At 42.2% G+C, this 18,163-nt stretch overlaps 1 protein-coding gene across 2 annotated transcripts in view; it reads right to left on the minus strand.

Annotated features, from left to right (window-relative positions):
• Positions 1-809: 809 nt before the first annotated feature.
• The window catches only part of cltca (clathrin, heavy chain a (Hc)), a 39,815-nt gene continuing 22,461 nt past the window's right edge, over positions 810-18,163 (minus strand). For both annotated transcript variants that reach the window (XM_028594862.1, XM_028594861.1), the window contains 21 exons: positions 17,644-17,766; positions 16,623-16,760; positions 16,359-16,523; positions 16,028-16,208; positions 15,489-15,652; positions 13,377-13,502; positions 13,130-13,272; positions 10,797-11,031; positions 10,552-10,674; positions 10,324-10,469; positions 10,035-10,218; positions 9,756-9,948; positions 9,158-9,315; positions 8,798-9,070; positions 8,279-8,596; positions 7,748-7,879; positions 7,344-7,454; positions 7,071-7,241; positions 6,695-6,916; positions 3,139-3,214; positions 810-2,163 (listed from right to left, as the gene is read on the minus strand). In XM_028594862.1, coding sequence (XP_028450663.1) covers positions 2,030-2,163; positions 3,139-3,214; positions 6,695-6,916; positions 7,071-7,241; positions 7,344-7,454; positions 7,748-7,879; positions 8,279-8,596; positions 8,798-9,070; positions 9,158-9,315; positions 9,756-9,948; positions 10,035-10,218; positions 10,324-10,469; positions 10,552-10,674; positions 10,797-11,031; positions 13,130-13,272; positions 13,377-13,502; positions 15,489-15,652; positions 16,028-16,208; positions 16,359-16,523; positions 16,623-16,760; positions 17,644-17,766 — 3,516 coding nt within the window. In that variant the 3' untranslated portion in view covers positions 810-2,029. The remainder of the gene's footprint in view (positions 2,164-3,138; positions 3,215-6,694; positions 6,917-7,070; positions 7,242-7,343; positions 7,455-7,747; positions 7,880-8,278; positions 8,597-8,797; positions 9,071-9,157; positions 9,316-9,755; positions 9,949-10,034; positions 10,219-10,323; positions 10,470-10,551; positions 10,675-10,796; positions 11,032-13,129; positions 13,273-13,376; positions 13,503-15,488; positions 15,653-16,027; positions 16,209-16,358; positions 16,524-16,622; positions 16,761-17,643; positions 17,767-18,163) is intronic.

Consider the following 18,163-nt stretch of genomic DNA (forward strand, 5'->3'; position numbering starts at 1 on the left):
TAGATTAATGTTGTGAATATCAAGTACAGCTTTAAATATTTTTCCTGGTCTTAAATACATTACAGTTCCAGAATAATGAATGCCTTCATAAAATACATCATATCCAAGTTGTCTTATTGTGTGCAACTAAATAATCTAATCTAATAATGATTTATTCACAAACTTCTAGCTGTTTTAATGTAATATGACTGGCAGTAACTCCCATCAGATCTGCTTTACTTCTAGCACCCTCTATTGTACCACTAGATGGTGCTAGTGATACAGCCTTGTGCATTAAGTGAGGAACAGTGAACAATCAAACACCAGAATATGGCATTACAAACATCGGCACACCGCTGAATCAAGAGCTCTCTGAAATCCACTGAGAGCTAAGCTTCAGTGCAGAAAGTACACTACTGAATTGTTAATAACAAGGCGGTTTTAAGGTCATGTTACATTAGCTCCAATCTGAGATTTCTGTCTGACACTGACATCAACTAAAGCCTGAACGAATTCAGAAACAAGTTTCCTGTTGCTGTGACATTCCCCCCCAGGTCAGAGTTCACCTTCACCGGGAAAATACGCAGAGTCAGCCAATGTAAACGCTGATACACAGAATTTGGATAATGGAGAAGTCATTATTCTAGGAATGTGTGTAACCACATTGTTTTGTGCAATATTCATTACTATTTCATGCACTTTATAGCCTATGGTTGCTCTTCCCAGTACTTGATTGACCATTTCTATCAGAACCCTAATATCACTTGCTTTTTGGGGCTAAATGTGTGTTCTCCTACACATGACAGTACATGTAAGACACAATCAGACCGTTCTTGACAAACAAGAAGCCTTTATTTTTAAGTGGAAAACAAAACCGCTGTTTCATTCATTATGATCATGATAATGCACAATCAAGTATCTTAAGTGCACAATTTAAATCTAAAGGTAATTTAGATAAGAATATAAGTTCAAACGAGTTAATGATTGGTTTCCTGTATACACGCAAGCCTTTGATAAAAACTTCAAATACCACAAGTCCTGTGATATTGTTTCTGAACTGGAAGAGCGGGGGTCAACTGAAAAGTTAAAAGGCAACCCTCAACAGGACACGAGGAGGATGAAGTTTGAAAAAAACTCTCCTGCACACTCAATACCAGGTGACCTAAAATGATATCCAGCAGAAACAAACCGCAGCATAAAGAGGGGGCATGGGGCTTGTTAGTCAAACATAAACAGGTCTGCAGTCCCTCCTGAGGTGGAATGGTCCCACATTAGAGCAGTATTTAAAGCACATGGAAATGTCGTCTGAATGACAATTTGTTTAGAGAGTCCTGCATAGACTTTGCTGGAAAGAATCTAACTTTCCTGTAAATCAGATGTAAAATACTCTCCTGGGTTTTCTTCAAGAAACAGCCCTGAAGTGTGTGTGGGGAGGGGGGGACATGACTGGTACAACGTAGTGTTTCAGGATTGTGGTCATGGAAGCGGCAGTCTCATGTTCAAATATAGAAGAACAGGGTAGCGTTTAGTTTTTGTGTCTGAATATACAATAATTAAATGCATTTTACAGTCGGACAGAAGCAGCTGCTCACACACATCAAAATGAAGACGCTCTACATTAATTTCTTCTCACTACAGAGTGCAAATCAGATGCTTCACAACAGACCTTTTTTTTTTTTTTTTTTTTTCAAACTGAGAAGAGGACTAGCTCTTCCCACAAGCCCCCTCCCCCCATTGTACATAAACTATTTCCCATTCAAATAAAATAGACAAAAGAAAAATTAAATCTAGTCAATACGGAATGTGAGAAAATTAATCTTTGCGATTCAATCTTTTTCTTTGACAACAGAAATAAAACAGAGTCCTTCATGACAGTTTAAAAAGGGGGGGGAAAAGTAAAACAAAGAAAAGAAAAATGGGTGGTCTGTATTATCCCCCTGCTCCCTGTAGAGGGCAGAGAGAGAGAGACACTAATGGTCTGGTGAAGGACTGTGGGAGATGGATGGATGGTGGCTCCAGCCTTGCATGTGGAGAGAAGGGGGTGGGGTCTTTACATGCCATAGCCAAAGCCTGGCTGAACCGCTGGCTGACTGTATCCTGCAGGCGCCTGGTAGCCGTAGCCGTAAGCTTGCTGAGGGGCCACAGGTACGCTGGGGCCCGCTGTCAGCATCAGCTGGGGTGTGCCTGCAAGGAACACACACAGGAAAGGTTTCAAAACATGTAACTGGTCCGATTCATTTCAACCATCGTTTGGATATTATCCAATACCAATTCTTCCTTTCAATTCTTAACGATTCCGATTCTTTGAGGGGTGGAGTTGAAATGGGTCACATGCTTATTTCACAAATAAGAGGAAAGTTTTATTTTGATTCAAAGGTGGGTTGCAGTTTGACGGGGCTTTTTCAACGTAAAATAAAGCCAGACTAGAGCGCTGCTTACTGTGCTCCATGGCTGCAACACACCAAGCGCCTGGCTGCTAAATCTGGAACCCACGATCAGATTTGAAACCAAATCCTCCAAACAATTCCAATAAAGAAACAATTCCAAGTAGGAATCTGTTCTCGATGCCAAAGCCTACTCATTGGTTTGTGGATCTTGTTTTTAGCTTTAAAAAGATTTTATGTGGCAAATCCGGTATATTAGCTGTCGGGACTAAAAGCAGCTGGTACCAACCACTGAGATGAACACATCACAATAGTAGAATACCTTCACCTCCTTTATAAAACTCCCTGACATGACCTGTATGACACTCATAAAGTTGTTTTCTCAATCAACTGCTTACAATGAGAGACAGGACCCTACATCAACTCATTTTCACTTTAGGTTATTTCACATGAATAATGCCTGCTTTTCTTTTTTTCTCTGATCTTCTCACGATTTTCAAGTAAGCACGTTATGTCACATACTTCAATGCAACAATCAGGATTGAGCAATATTTGAATCCGAATCTTGGGTTTGGTCACGGTCAATCAAATCAGATTTTTATTACTTTGATTGTTGCCAGTTTGGTCATGATTATTTAACGTTATAGAGCAGCAATAATTTGAAGACCCATTTTCAGGGGCTTAAATAAATTCTGATATGGATACGAAAGGAAGACTGCTGCCTTTGCTTCTGATCACAGTGGAATGGGCACTGAGGTCATCAGAGGACTGTTACCATAGACGATGGGTTGCGTCTCTGTTGCCTGCTCCTCTTCTTTCCTTACGGTCTCGGAGGTTTCTAGTTTATCTACCTGCAGAGCAAAGAAATTAGTAGCATTTAGAGCAACGCCATAACACTTAATTAGTCAACAACATACTACACAAGTAAAAAAAAAAAAAATTTAAAAAAAACATTAAATAATCTGTGACAACTTTTCTGACAAGGATGCTCATCTGGGTTACTACCCCAAGCTGATTTCACGCAGTAGCAAGACAAAACAACCCCCCCACTGTCAGGTACAAGATCATTTCAGCGGATTAAACCAGTACTACTCTAAAAGACAAATGTGCCACCTTTTATGTAAATGTGCAATCAGTATTGATGGTTAATGTGAGTGAAGCAATACATTCTTCAGTGCGCGCTATACTGAACGAGAAAGCTGACATCGCAGCTGTGAAATCGGTTGTTCTTCCTGCATCCAGCGCCGCCATTTGACGTGACAGTGACGTAGTGTGAGGCAAGGAAGAACTACAGACTATTTCAGCTTGGGTAGCTGGGGGACACGCTCTACATGCCGCTCAAATACTTCAGGCATTCCAAATGATGAGTGCCCTCGGATGTTCAGCCGTATTTATCTGAGCCAGAGGACGTGCAGAGGATAGAGGCCAAGGAGCCGAGAACCTGGGCTGCTGAGAGCAAACGCCACACCGGTGGTGCCTTTGCTCCAATTGCTCGCCGATGCCAACAGAAACGCAATCATACTGTTGCAATGAACGTCAGCGCAGAACGTTATTGTTGCCAACCCCAAGAGACCCGTGTGCGTGTGTGTGTTACGATGCATGAACATTTTACTCTTCACTTGGACAGAGGCGTGCATGAGACCTTCTTCAGGATCCCAAAGATAAACTTGAGAAGACTACCAAGACCAGCAGGGCCAAGGGCAGATGATCATGGAGTGTTTTTTTCTCATCCAAAGCTATTGTAAGCAATTTTGTTAAGTTGCTGATAAAAGAGTTGTGGCCGTCTGGGTTTTACGCTGGTTTGGACTTCAGAGCCTCCGTGTTTTGATTTTACTACCTGCATAAGTATAGGCGCAACTCCTAAAACCCCTTGGCTACACAGTGTTTTGGCTGGGTGTCAGAGTAGCTCACGTGCAATGCATCCTGGTACATGCAAGCACTGCTGCCTCGGCTCTGCGAGCAGGAGAACTCAGCCTTCTCTGTCAATATAGCACACACTGAGGAATGATTGCTTCAATTGACTACAATACATTTACCATCAACACTGATTGGACATCCACATAAAAACGTGGCACACTCTATACATGCAGTATGCACAGATAATGAACATGAGTCGGACTACTAGACGTCTAACTAGTAATGCGAAATAACATGAAAAAATAAGGAAAAGAAAAAACGAGTTAAACTGGGTGGCTTGCCTGCCAGTAACAATTAAAGCAGCCAACATAACTTTTAATAAATAAACAAATGAATGAATACAATAACAAAATGAACTTCTTCAAGCAGCAAGTCAGATGCAGCAATAAGCAAAGTGTACGTATCAGGTCCTCGAGGGAAAGCAGCAGCACCTGGATACAGGTTATTTCTAGAGTTCAAAGTAAGGGCTTGCTCAGCAGTGCTGTTCCACATCTTGTATAGATGCATTTATCATTCAGCATCTCCATGCTTCTTCAGAAAAACAGTAGCTCTTCAAATTAAGTTCTCTGCAAACATTTACAGGCTGAAGCTTCACTGTAAACAGAAACACTCATGCGCCATGTGTTACACCGCTGGCAGTGAGTAAGAGGCTGCAGCACTGAGACGCACTTTAGGACGAGGGAGAAGGGGGGAGGTCTCAGGCTTTCTGAAGGAAGCCAGGCACAAACCAACAGCCTGCGGTTACCTAGCAGCAAAAGACATTTCCACGCATGCTTTATTTCAGCTTATACAGCAACCTTTTAAAAACATATTGTGCAGTGTCAATGTCTGTGAGGAAATGCACTTTTAAGTGAAGTTGTAGAGAATGGATTATACTTGTTGAAGCTTTCCAACTGTTTGAGGACCAGTGGCGAACAAAATGAATTCGGAAGGTAAAACCAATATTGCAACCATGATGTAAGCTATTGTGTACGGTGCTTTTTCGCCAACAAACTCCCCTGGGTAGACAACGGATTTATTTATTTATTTATTTATTTATTAACTTCCGGTTTAATCTGCTGCTGGTTCATAGTTCTTTAAACAGGGGATAGGAACAAACGACTGGGACAATATGCATCTTATGTTGAGATAATGTAAATACAGCATTAGCTAGGTTGCTGCATGCGTTTTTCTCTTGGGAGTATTTTTGTTCTTTAAAAAAAAAACGGACATCTTAACCCCAACTTGTTCGTCACAAATGTATAACTATCCCATCCTGAAGCCACTTTGATTTGCCTGTTTTTTGACTAGATTAACATGTTGGATCTACTCCATCCCACTCAGCGGTTCCCTTACAGAGGCACTCTGGTTTGAATGGCCAATCAATTAAATTATTATCTACAATCACAGGTGATACTTTCTGATAACGGCATAATGGTTATGCATGCAGGTTAATGCTAGATGTCAAGCCATGGTGAATACAAAATCTCTAATCCTTTATTCTTGCTGCAGATGGCTACAGTTTAATTTCCTCTGACCTAAAGTTTTATGCGAGACTACTTATCTTGAAAGTTTCTTAACAACTACAATTTCAGCTTGAAAGATGTCTTGGTGACTGTGTCAAACAGAGTGTAGCTAAAACCATGCACACTCAAGTCTTCCGAGCTAAATACTTTGAGATCAAAAACAGAGCATTTAGCTTTCACCTGTTCCTTAACGGCATCAACCTGGAAGAGAAGAGGTGCAGCATAGAAGAAGAAAATTAAAAATGTTTCCCTGTGAACAAATTTGGTAAACAGACAACCACCAGAAAGAATTCTGAGTATGTCTTTCATTAGATACTTTCCACTGTTACTTAAAACGAGCAGTGTGTAGGATTTAGGATGTCTATTGGCAGAAATGGAACTATGTTTTCATTAGTGTATAATCACCTGAAACTAAGAATTGTTGTGTTTTCGTTAGCTTAGAATTAGCCCTTCGGAATCCATACGTGAAAACGGCTAATGAAATATAGATTGTTTTATTAGCTACATGTGATTTAAGGATCAGACTCAAGAAAAAAATAAGAAGAATTAGAATTAATTTTGCAGTTTGAATAATTGATGCTTCACACAAATCTAAATCAGGCCTTATAACAGCTAAACCATTAAAAGTTATTATTCAGCATTCTTATTCCTGCCTGGACCATCTAATAAGTTGGAAACAGGTTTCGATTAATTACCAACTATCTGTCACAATGCCCCCATAAGATAACCTGCATGAATAATTATAAAACAAACTAAACCACGTGTGTGGGCATTCACATTTGCTCTGATGCTTGAACTGATCCACTGACAGGATGGCAGCAGTGCTGCACAGCTATATGGCCTTCATTTATATCAAAACCTATTTATTCCTCAGTTCACCTAACTCTAGCCTGAAAAGAGCTGACCCACCTTGCTGAGGTACTCCCTCATGACCTGAATGAAATATGGCATAGAAAAGTCCATGATGTTGTGCCTCCAGGCGGTCTCCAGCACCACGTCAGGCCGCAGCAGGTCATAGCAGCTGAACAGGCAGGCGGCGAAACACTCCTTCTTGTCCTCCTGCAGGAACCAGGACAGAAGCTCCTCTGCCAGCTCGATGTCCTTGGACTCGGACGCATACTGCATGGCATCCTGCAGGGGAGACAGAGCACAGACAGGTTCAGGAATGTTCTAAGCATCTAAGCAGTGTATCAGAAACATTACAATGTTGTAAGCCAATCCAAGCAGAGAAATATTCTCAAAGAAAATAAAGATGAATGTTAGGAGGGAGGAGGGGGGGGAAGACCTTATAGAGCTTGTCCTTCTTGCAGAGCTCCACACTCTGTTTCCAGCGGTTGTTGCCCTTGAAGAGGTAAGCAGCGATTCTCCTGAACTCGATCAGCTCGTGCTTCTCCAAGCGCTGGGCCAGTGAGATGTTGTCAAAGTTGTCGTAGGCATCTATTGATGTCCTCAGTGCCTAACATGAGTGTGACGGGAAAAAGGGAGAATATCAGATCAAATAATAATGACATTAAAAAGATTAAAACAATTCCACTAGCACTGTCACAGGCTCTCTCACCTGATAGTCTTCCTCTGTGATGAAGAGGTTGTTAAGTGCTTCATTGACTGATTTGTTGTTGTGGTTCTGTACTGACCGCAGGTAGGGTTTGATCAGAGGAAGCTGTTTCACCTGTGGATGCACATGTACATTCATCATCATCATCTCACTAGCCAAGTTTCCATTCCAATTTAGCACAACATTTACTGAATTTCCCAAAAAATCTGCAAAATAAATGGTAATTCATCCTTTCCATCAACTACTGTTATGAAAATATTAGGAATTTGTTTGTGGTGCAAAAGCAGGTTTTGAATATGCACATTAAAAATCTGCATCAGAATAGATGGATGGAAATGCACTTAATCCTAAGAAACAGAGCAAATTCACATCACACTCCTCCATCCTAACAAGAGATTAAAGTGTACCTTTGTGAAGAAGTTGACAGCACGGGAATGGTCCAGTCTGGGGGAAAGCACTATAAGCAAATCATTCAGTAACAAGGGCTTGAACTCCAGATAGAACTGGGTGGCTTTGTAGTACAGCTCCACGTTGGCCACCTATACAGTGTGCAAAGGGAAACAATTAGAAACAATAATAAGTATACACACTGGAGCAGGGGATATAGTGCAATATCAAGCATGATGATAATTCTATAATACATAATATAATAGCATTTTATAATACCGTGTTCAATGAAAGAGAAGTATTTCTTATTCAGTCTCATCTCATTCAATAAAACCACAATTTGAGACATTTTCAGCAAAAACCAAAACAGATTGCAGTGGAATAAAAGCCTCACCATATGTTTGACTTTAAGACATCACCTTAGTGCAATTTTAGCTTAAAAAGCCAAATCAAAATCGGACACAGATCCCTCATAAAAAGGACAAATATAATGGTGTTAAAAAAAACAACAACAACCACAATCTTTGTTTTGACAACAAATCAAACTGTACCTTGGTGATTATGTCTTTGAACTGCCCCTCCTTCCAGGCATCTGTCGGGTGGTTCATCATGGTGATGATGGCGTTGTCGAACTCCTCGTACTTGTCATACAGGAAGACCAGCTCGGCCCACAGGTGAGCCTGCTCAGCTGCTCTCAGGACCTTCGGGATGTTAACTCTGGACCAGAAGAGCTCCAGATGCTCCCTCATCTTCTGGGGCTTGAACTTTGAGTAAAGGATGGCCAGCTCCGTGAACATCCCCATGTGAGCGCGCTCCAGGCCCAGGGCGGCCTCCAGCATGGTGATCAGCTCCTCAAAGTAACCGCGGTCCTGAGAGAGAAGAGGGAGGATGGAACCTGGTAAATGTATGTTTATGTATGAATGTAGGCTAAGTTGTGGCTAAGTGGCATGCCTCCAAATTACAAGTTAAACTATATGCAAACACTGCATGCCTTGGTGTATTATGATTTTGTTTTAAGTAACACACCAGAAGTTAAACCAACAAAAAAAATGCCTTCATTTCCATCTTACTTGGTAGTAGTTGATCAGCTCCTCCAGCTCGTCAGCGTGCACCACGATGTGGAGACCGCACATCTGGGCAAGCCTGAACTCCTTTCCATCCACGCAGGCGAAGCACACCTCTTTCCAGGTGCGGGTGCTGTTGGCTTTACGGGCGCCGTCCACAGCAGCCTGGTACTCCCCGAGGTGCACCAGAGTTGAAGCCAGACGACCAAAGTTGGAGACGTTGTTGTATAGCAGCTTTGCAGCATCGTACATTTTCTCATCGTAGCAGCGGTCACCAACCTACATAAACAGGTCCAAAAAAGATGGAGTATTTAATTCTTGACCTGACAGCTTATTCACAGAGGGTTGTATGAGAACAAGGCTAACCTGTTGGATGTGAGCATTGTTGGGTCCGTTGATGAACTCTTCCAGTTCAGCCAGACGATTGGTTTTGGCCAAGGCAAAGATGAGCTCTGTTTCCACGTAGGACTCACGGGCCTTCTTACGAGCCATCTGAAGGAATTTGACCAAGTCCTCCCAGTTACCTGAAACACATGGCCAGTGATATTAGGCTTTTGGTGCGTTTCCACATTTATCCATTTCTTTTTTTGGTAGATGTGGAACTGTATTTGATGCTGATACTGTGCACTTTCAATAAAGCTGCATTTGCTGCAACCATCAGCAAATACCCCAGAGAACAAAACTTAACTCCACAACAGAGCTGATGCGATTCACATTGACTGCTTTCAATCAATGTGCAATGGCTAACAGAAAAGGGCTTTCTCTGAAACGCCGCCTTCTGTTAATAGTGATTGATCAGCTCAAAATAAGTCAGGTGGTGTTCTGTCCCTCTACACATTGGTCAGTTCTTTAAAGCCCTCTGCTAGGCCTCATGGCAAAAACAGAACAGTATAGCCACTATGAAATAAAATATCAACCAAATATGGTTCACCTTTTCTTTCTTGAGCTCAACAAGTCTCCTTACCGCTCTTATCAGCAGCCTGTACCACTTCCATGTATGCAGAGGGATCATCAGCTTTGATGTAGGAGTCGATGGCCTCTTTGACCAAGTCCTTCTGTAGCTGAGCCTTAGCCAGCTGGCTCCACACAGCTGGCTCATTGCAGCGTTCTGCAAACTCATAGGCCCGGTCCAGGTTGCCAATATGTTCGATCAGCACCTAAGTAACACAAACAAAACATGAACGATCATCACTTCTTTAGTCAATAAGGCATTAGTCTAGTTGTATAAGAGCTAATGACTGACCTGCACAGCGGAGGTGTTGACGTCAAACTTCTTGAAGATGGCAAAAGCCTCCTCGAAGAGCTCGTTGCTGATGGCAATGTTAGCGATATCGGGAGCGTCATAGTTGTCTAGCCTGCTGATGTACTCCATCACACGGGTACGGTCAGCTTTGATCGCTGTAAGGATCAGCAAGTTCTGCAGATTTCTGTTGGGAAGAAGGAGAAGACACGGAACCCTCAGCACACTTTAGTTTTGCTTTTTGGGTTTTAAAATGAGAATGCAAAGAATCCAAAATGTTACAACTAAACACCTGTGTTCACTGAAGACCGAGTTGTCCAACACAATCTTTTCCAGCAGCTCGATGAGCTCGTTAGGCAAGTCTGCGGTCATGAAGGCCTTGACTGTGACAGACACCTCCTCTGGGTCCTGGGTTTCTGACAGAGCTGTTTGCACCACCTGAGGGCCAAGGAGTAGTGGCTTAGAGAAGCACCAGGATGTTGTACCAAATGAAATAAGACTCGCTTTGTGTATACTTTACCTGGTCAATGAGTGGTCGTCTGAAGGGGTTGCTCTCCAGCAGCACGCTGGCCCACAGGTCAGGGTCTTTGCGGCGGACCAGGTAACGCGACAAGCTCTTGAACAGGGAGTTCTCGTTGCAGACCTGATATGAAGAAGAACAAAAATTTGCTATTTATGTACTACATAAAAAAAGGAAGGTGAACTGAGAAAGAGACATTTGGATACACAGGTGCGAGGAAGGCAAGAATGAGAAGTCATCCTCACATTGATCAACTCCTGGTCGCACTGTCCTCTCTCGTAGGCCACACAGGCCAGGTGGGGGTCTCTCTTCTCGCAGTACTTTCCCACCACACGGCTGTCATAGTACGGGTTTTCCCTCAGGAATCGTTCAGGGTTGTTGTTGCTGTCAATGTAGATCTTGGCCAGAGCATTATGGGTGGCTGGCTCCTCACAGCCTTCGTGGATACGAGACTCCAGCCAGGGCAGCAGCAGCTTCAGTCTGGAAGAGAAAAAGGATGTCAGGACTCTCTGAGAAATGTTTTGAGTAGTCAGACAGGGATGAAGCCCAATTCAAATCCTACTTGGAATACTAGATAAACAAGGTTCTTCATGTGGGGATCCGTGTTAGATTGTTATATTGAATAAGTCACATATTTAGGTTTTTAGGTTATTGTTATTTATTAACAATTTAATTTCAAAAGCATTGTAGTAACTTGTAAGGCTCTAAGAACATGAAAAATCTGTATAACGTAAGTAAAGTCTCCTGTAAATGATCAGTAAAGTATATCACTGCTTAATGTTTGTGGTCGATGACATTAAGTAATGGCATTGTTTTGACAAAAATCCTTACTGTGTTTTTAATTTGATCTACAATTCTGCGACAAAGCAGACCATTTCTGGGGACAATAAATTAACGGACTGAATCTGACATTTCTTTAACTAATATATCGCAAGGGGTTGTTAGAGAAAGTAATCATGCAGCAACACTGTTATAATCAGAGGATAATTAACCCCATATTTAGATAAGATATACAGTGAGGAAAATAAGTATTTGAACACCCTGCTATTTTGCAAGTTCTCCCACTTGGAAATCATGGAGGGGTCTGAAATTGTCATCGTAGGTGCATGTCCGCTGTGAGAGAAATAATCTTAAAAAAAAAATCCAGAAATCACAATATATGATTTTTTAACTATTTATTTGTATGATACAGCTGCAAATAAGTATTTGAACACCTGTCTATCAGCTAGAATTCTGACCCTCAAAGACCTGTTAGTCTGCCTTTAAAATGTCCACCTCCACTCCATTTATTATCCTAAATTATATGCACCTGTTGCATGCACCTTGAGGTTGTTAGCTGCATAAAGTCACCTGTCCACCCCATACAATCAGTAAGAATCCAACTACTAACATGGCCAAGCCCAAAGAGCTGTCCAAAGACACTAGAGACAAAATTGTTCCCCTCCACAAGGCTGGAAAGGGCTACGGGGAAATTGCCAAGCAGCTTGGTGAAAAAAGGTCCACTGTTGGAGCAATCATTAGAAAATGGAAAAAGCTAAACATGACTGTCAATCTCCCTCGGACTGGGGCTCCATGCAAGATCTCACCTCGTGGGGTCTCAATGATCCAAAGAAAGGTGAGAAATCAGCCCAGAACTACACGGGAGGAGCTGGTCAATGACCTGAAAAGAGCTGGGACCACCATTTCCAAGGTGGTGTTTGGGGGTGTTTTTCTGCACATGGGACAGGGCGACTGCACTGTATTAAGGAGAGGATGACCGGGGCCATGTATTGCGAGATTTTGGGGAACAACCTCCTTCCCTCTGTTAGAGCATTGAAGATGGGTCGAGGCTGGGTCTTCCAACATGACAATGAGCCGAAGCACACAGCCAGGATAACCAAGGAGTGGCTCTGTAAGAAGCATATCAAGGTTCTGGCGTGGCCTAGCCAGTCTCCAGACCTAAACCCAATAGAGAATCTTTGGAGGGAGCTCAAACTCCGTGTTTCTCAGCGACAGCTCAGAAACCTGACTGATCTAGAGAAGATCTGTGTGGACGAGTGGGCCAAAATCCCTCCTGCAGTGTGTGCAAACCTGGTGAAAAACTACAGGAAACATTTGACCTCTGTACTTGCAAACAAAGGCTACTGTACCAAATATTAACATTGATTTTCTCAGGTGTTCAAATACTTATTTGCCACTGTATCATACAAATAAATAGTTAAAAAATCATATATTGTGATTTCTGGATTTTTTTTTAGATTATGTCTCTCACAGTGGACATGCACCTACGATAACAATTTCAGACCCCTCTATGATTTCCAAGTGGGAGAACTTGCAAAATAGCAGGGTGTTCAAATACTTATTTTCCTCACTGTATTGTCGATCATAGAAAAGTCGTCCAATTGTCAGATACTCATAATTTTATCAACAACCTGGTGTTCCAGACAAAGCTGCAACCACTGGCTGGCACCAAATTTTCTCTCCTGAGGATTAACCTTTTCTAAATTGAAGTCAAAACTTCACCCTTATCTTGGAAGACAAAATGACTTAAACTTTTTTGTTGTTCGTTTAGAAACATGTAGGTGGGATAGTGCAGCACCTGTTTCTCTTTTCCACCTCAGCGACCAGTTCATCAGTTGAGAACTGTCCTCGGACGACCAGGATCAGGCTCTTGATGACATCCTCTGAGCAGTCCACGTCTAGGAGACCACCAACCACAACAGGCAGACGGCTAGGATTCACCTAAGACACAAATGTAACAATAAATCTAAATAGCTAATTTCTGAAATAACCGTTTTTAGTATAATCGTCACGATGCATTTGAATGCTTCTCCACTGTGCCTTACCTTCTGAACATAGATCTCAATGTACTTCTGCAGGTTGTTGCGGTACAGGTAGAGGACGAGGTCGTGGACAAAGTCAAAGCGGTCGCAGACGATGATGAGTGGTAGCTGGTCGGTGAGTTTGGCTTCCTGTCCGTCACACACAGCGGAGGGAAAGAGGACCGGTTCAGTAAGATTAAACAAACAATAAAACCGCTCTATACAAGCCACAAAACATCAAACAACCTTAGTGCAACAGGGTTGATCATTTACCACTGCACATAGAACGTATTAACATGTATCCTTCAAACAGAATATAGTTTACTGCAGGTATGACTGTTTCGTTGATGGCTGGTGTACTGTGTATGATCACTGAAAATAAGAAATTAAGATATAATTTTCCAACTACGTCAACCCTCCTTAAGTGATTAAAAATGTACACATTTAATACAATATGAATGTGGGGGGAGGAAGAGGAGAAATTAAAAGGGTCGACACTACAACAAATGGACATCACATTGCAAAATTAGTGTGTTTCACAGTAGAGTATGGAACAAGCCCTCTAAATGTTCTAAAGCAGCATTCTTACTTATATGCAGGCAGAGAGCTACCAGTTGTCAGTTCAACCCTAGTCAGAACTGACCACTAGCCCTGTGCTCCACAATGCTGCCATCCACACTCATACAGAATTAACAAACTGGGATTGTGCACCTTGTCCATGTCATTCAAGAACATACTGCTTTGACTAGAGGCTCTTATTACAAGACTACACACTATACACACAGACACCTTCAATGTCTTCAAATATGGAGTACAGGACCCTAAACTTGTTCACCATTAACTGCCAAGTACACACAAAACATCCTCTGAATGACTAGGACTACAAAAAGCTATGTAGTAAAGGCTGATTTATGCTTCCGTTTTCAATTTGGATTTAGATTTTCAACATTTAGCTAATGATTCTGGGCTTTGAGATGAACAGCTCTAATGCCCTATCTGCTCGACCCAGTGATGGAGACCCTTCAGCCTGTTAAGGTGCATTTGCAGCACACGGTCAGTACTCATATTTTAAGAAGATTAACGTTATATAGTTTGTCATGTAAGTTAGTTAACGTTTAGGGCAATGAGGGGAAGCCCAACAAGCCAAAACACCATTTGGCATAGCTTCCCTTCAACGTAAGCTAACGTAAATGAACTAGATATAATATTACAAACGTTATACATTGTTTTCATGACAAGCTAGAGAGGAGACTGTCTGCTTACGTCGTTAACGGCGCTATCCGTTTACTGTCGTACATTGATAATGATACAAGTGTCTTGACTAGTGGATAACTGCAGTGGATACTATGTCATTAGTTTACACCGAATGGTGAAGTGTTTGCATGCCTGCGTCACTCTCACTCGCTTGACCACACACTCCCCACACACACACACACACACACAAACATGCCTGCCCTGCTATTCTCTTTAAGAGGTCGACGCACAAGTATAAACTTCAGGCCACTTACGTAGGCTACGGCGAAGGCTCTGCGTGGAGCCCCCACAGAACCATAAATCAGCCTTAAGGGGGAGTGGATTGTGGTGTATAAGCATATGCGCTTCCATAGAAATCCCAGTTTCAATCCTGTGCCTAAAGTTCAAGGGTAGGGGTGAAAGCAAAATAAGAAGGGACAAGTCCTGTACTGTGGGGAAGGACAGATTTACCTGATACATGTCCTGCCATTCCACAGACAAAAGAGGAAAAGCACAAAAGATAATTGACTACTGGGGATCTGCTAGTGACGGTGATAATTTTCTAATCTATTGAGAGGGGTCAACATGTTAATCTGTGATGTTATTCTTTAAATAACATGCAGCATTTTAAAGACCATCTCAGCACTTCAAAGAATACGTGATATGAATGAGAACAGACTGGAAAATGGGAGATTCCAAAACTAGAAGATTTTGCCAAAAGATCAACATGGCTTAAAATTCTGAAAAACTGTAAAATGAAAAAAGAAAGAAAGTAGATCAGGAACAGAAATGTGTAATGCATAAGGGAGAGAGAGTGACAAGTAAAAGAAAGGACCAGGTCAAGGTAGAATAAAGCTGTTAAATGTCCACGCTTGATCACCACAGCTGTCTCTGCAGTTTTACCTTGAGGAAGTTCTTGACACGCTCTGGGTCGTAGCAGTTGCTCTCTCGACAGATCCTCTCCACTTCTTTGATCTGACCCGTCTTGCAGGCCGCCTGAATGTATTTAAAGTGAACTTCGGGGTCCTGACTGAAGTTCACAATAGAGCCCAGGAAGTAGAACAGACCTGAGAGACAGACAGCCACTTTTAAGCAACAGCTTCTACAGCATAACCCACCTAATGATAGTATTATGGATCCAATAATACAACCTACAAGAGCTAACTGACATAAGAAATGTAGCTCCAGGACTGCAGCTTTCGGCAGTCATCCCCAATTAGTTTACTCAACCTTTACGCTTCATTATTCCATTAATAGCAGAGGACTTCATAACCTCCAGGATTGTCCTGCCTCTGCACTGGCCTGCTAGTCTAATTGATATTTAGGGGAAATATGCCACCGACATTTGTATTGTCTGAATTATAAATTAAAGTGATTGACAAAAAAAAAAAGTTCCAAATATCAAATGAAGCAGTATGCTAGCGTCAAGTTTGGGATCTCACCTTCAAAGCTCTTGAAGGACTCAAAAAGCTCAGTGAGAGACTGTGTGGTGAGCTGTTCATGGTACTTGGAAGCCACCTGCACACAGATCTGCAGGTTCTGGCGGATGTTGGCCGACAGCATGGCCCTGAGGCACTCCAGGGAGTCCTCCACCGACAGCGCGCCAAAGAAGTTCACCAGCCACTGGAGGCGGAGGAGGGAATTTTCTGTTTAACTCATAGGCTGTACAATAACTACCATGGACTAAAAATGCACTGAGCAATACATTTGACACAAAGAAAAATAGCCTCTAGTTTTATTTTGAATTCCATTCAGTCAGTCACTGAAGCCTACCTCTGGGTTGAGCAGGTGCGTGTGCACCACAGCGCGCTTGATGTCATACAGGTCGGTGTAGTGCTCCAGCGCCCTTTGCAGGAGTCCAGCCTTCTCGCACAGCTGGGCTATGTGGGCACGATCGTAGTTGGTAAACATTTGGTTGCCCAGGATAGCATCAGCAACCTGCACCCAAGACATGTAGCAGGAAAGAAGTTAGAAAAAAAAGCATCCCTGTTGTATTAACTGGCTTCCTTAAAGTTAAGTATGTGTAGATGTGTGCACCTGTGGAGCGTGCATGAGGTTCATCTCCAGCAGGCGAGTCTGCAGTGGTCCTTCTGAGGGTCTGTTGTTCTTCAGAGCGTCCAGGAGGAATGAGGTGCACTGCTGGATCAGGTTGTACTCCATGAATACATCAACAATCTGGACAGACATGGAGACACACAGGAGAAAACTTAAGAAAGGAAAGACGAGTGTCTAGCTGCTAAAACCCAGACAAGAATATTACAGGTCAAAACTTTCTTTGAACAAAATTAAGTACTACTCCACTGCAGCCATTAGTGCACAACACCTCCCTCCAACATAAGCATAACACTCCCGCCAGTCTCTTAAAATTCTGCACCACTGAGCGGATTTAACTTGAGATGACCACGTACTTCTTTAAAGCAGCTTAAAAGCCACTTGCAATGAAAAGAGAAAAGATGGCTGAACACAACGCATTCCTTTTCCAAAGATTGAAGAAATTCTTCAATGCAATGGGTTTTACTCTTGTGTGCTGTACTGGCAGGTAAAACAGCACTTTAAGTAACACAGAAAGCTGTGTCAGCAGTTGACATTTGCAGTGCAGTGTGTCTGCAGTGGCAGGAAGCCAAAAGAACAAGTGCATTTCCTTTTTTACTACAGGATAACTGAGGTTCACAGAGGTTGGCATGTCGTGTGACTCCAAATACTTTGTCCAGTTTCAAGGAAAGTTTGGGGCAACTTGTTAAACGCAAACTTGGGATGTAAGGTCACAATATGTATCTTAAAGAAAGAAAAGAAAGTTTAGAAAGGAAAACCCTAACACAAAGTCTCTGCAGTACAACCCAATACACCCTGTGCTGCAGGGCAACATCTCATTTTTAAATTCCAACTAAACTCATCTTGGTCAGTTTAAATTAGAGTATGGCCTAAATCTCTTTAAAGCTCTGTAAGAGAGACCTATTCAGTAAACTGCAACTCTTTGTTTTAGAATTAGGAAGTTATGTATGAGCAAATCCATGTATTCCTGATGGATCACTGGAAATCCCTCTTCCCTTCGTCTGACCTGTGTGATGTCAGCCAGCGGCTCTTCATCCTGGACCAGCATCTGGGCAAACTGCAGGCCTTGTTCTGGGTTGATCCGCATCACATTCCTGAGCAGAAAGATCCAGTCTGGAGTGTAGCCCACCTGGAATGAAAAAAAATGGATACTTCTACATTAAAATCAAGTTTTAGAGCCATGTTTAAATCCATTAATTTAGGTGACAACGTCCAACTCTTTTGTTCTTCATACTTCTTGGAGACACACATCTTCAGTAAAGCATGAAACCTGAATCCTTAAATTAGGCATGAGGAAAGGCGTTCTCTATTTTGAAATGTATTTTATATGGTGTGCTCTCTCCTTTATTGGCCATGCATTTCATTTATTTATTTGACAGGGACAATGCACAGCTCCTTAGCGGTACCAGAGGAAGCTCATTTTCATCTGTAGTCACTGGGCAGGAAACAGAATAACATCTCTCAAAAGGGAAACCCAACACTGGAGTATAAAAACGCTAACACAGCAGTAAAGGACAACAATCAAA

The sequence above is a fragment of the Perca flavescens genome, chromosome 13 (genome assembly GCF_004354835.1).
Source record: "Perca flavescens isolate YP-PL-M2 chromosome 13, PFLA_1.0, whole genome shotgun sequence".
Classification (NCBI taxonomy): domain Eukaryota; kingdom Metazoa; phylum Chordata; class Actinopteri; order Perciformes; family Percidae; genus Perca; species Perca flavescens.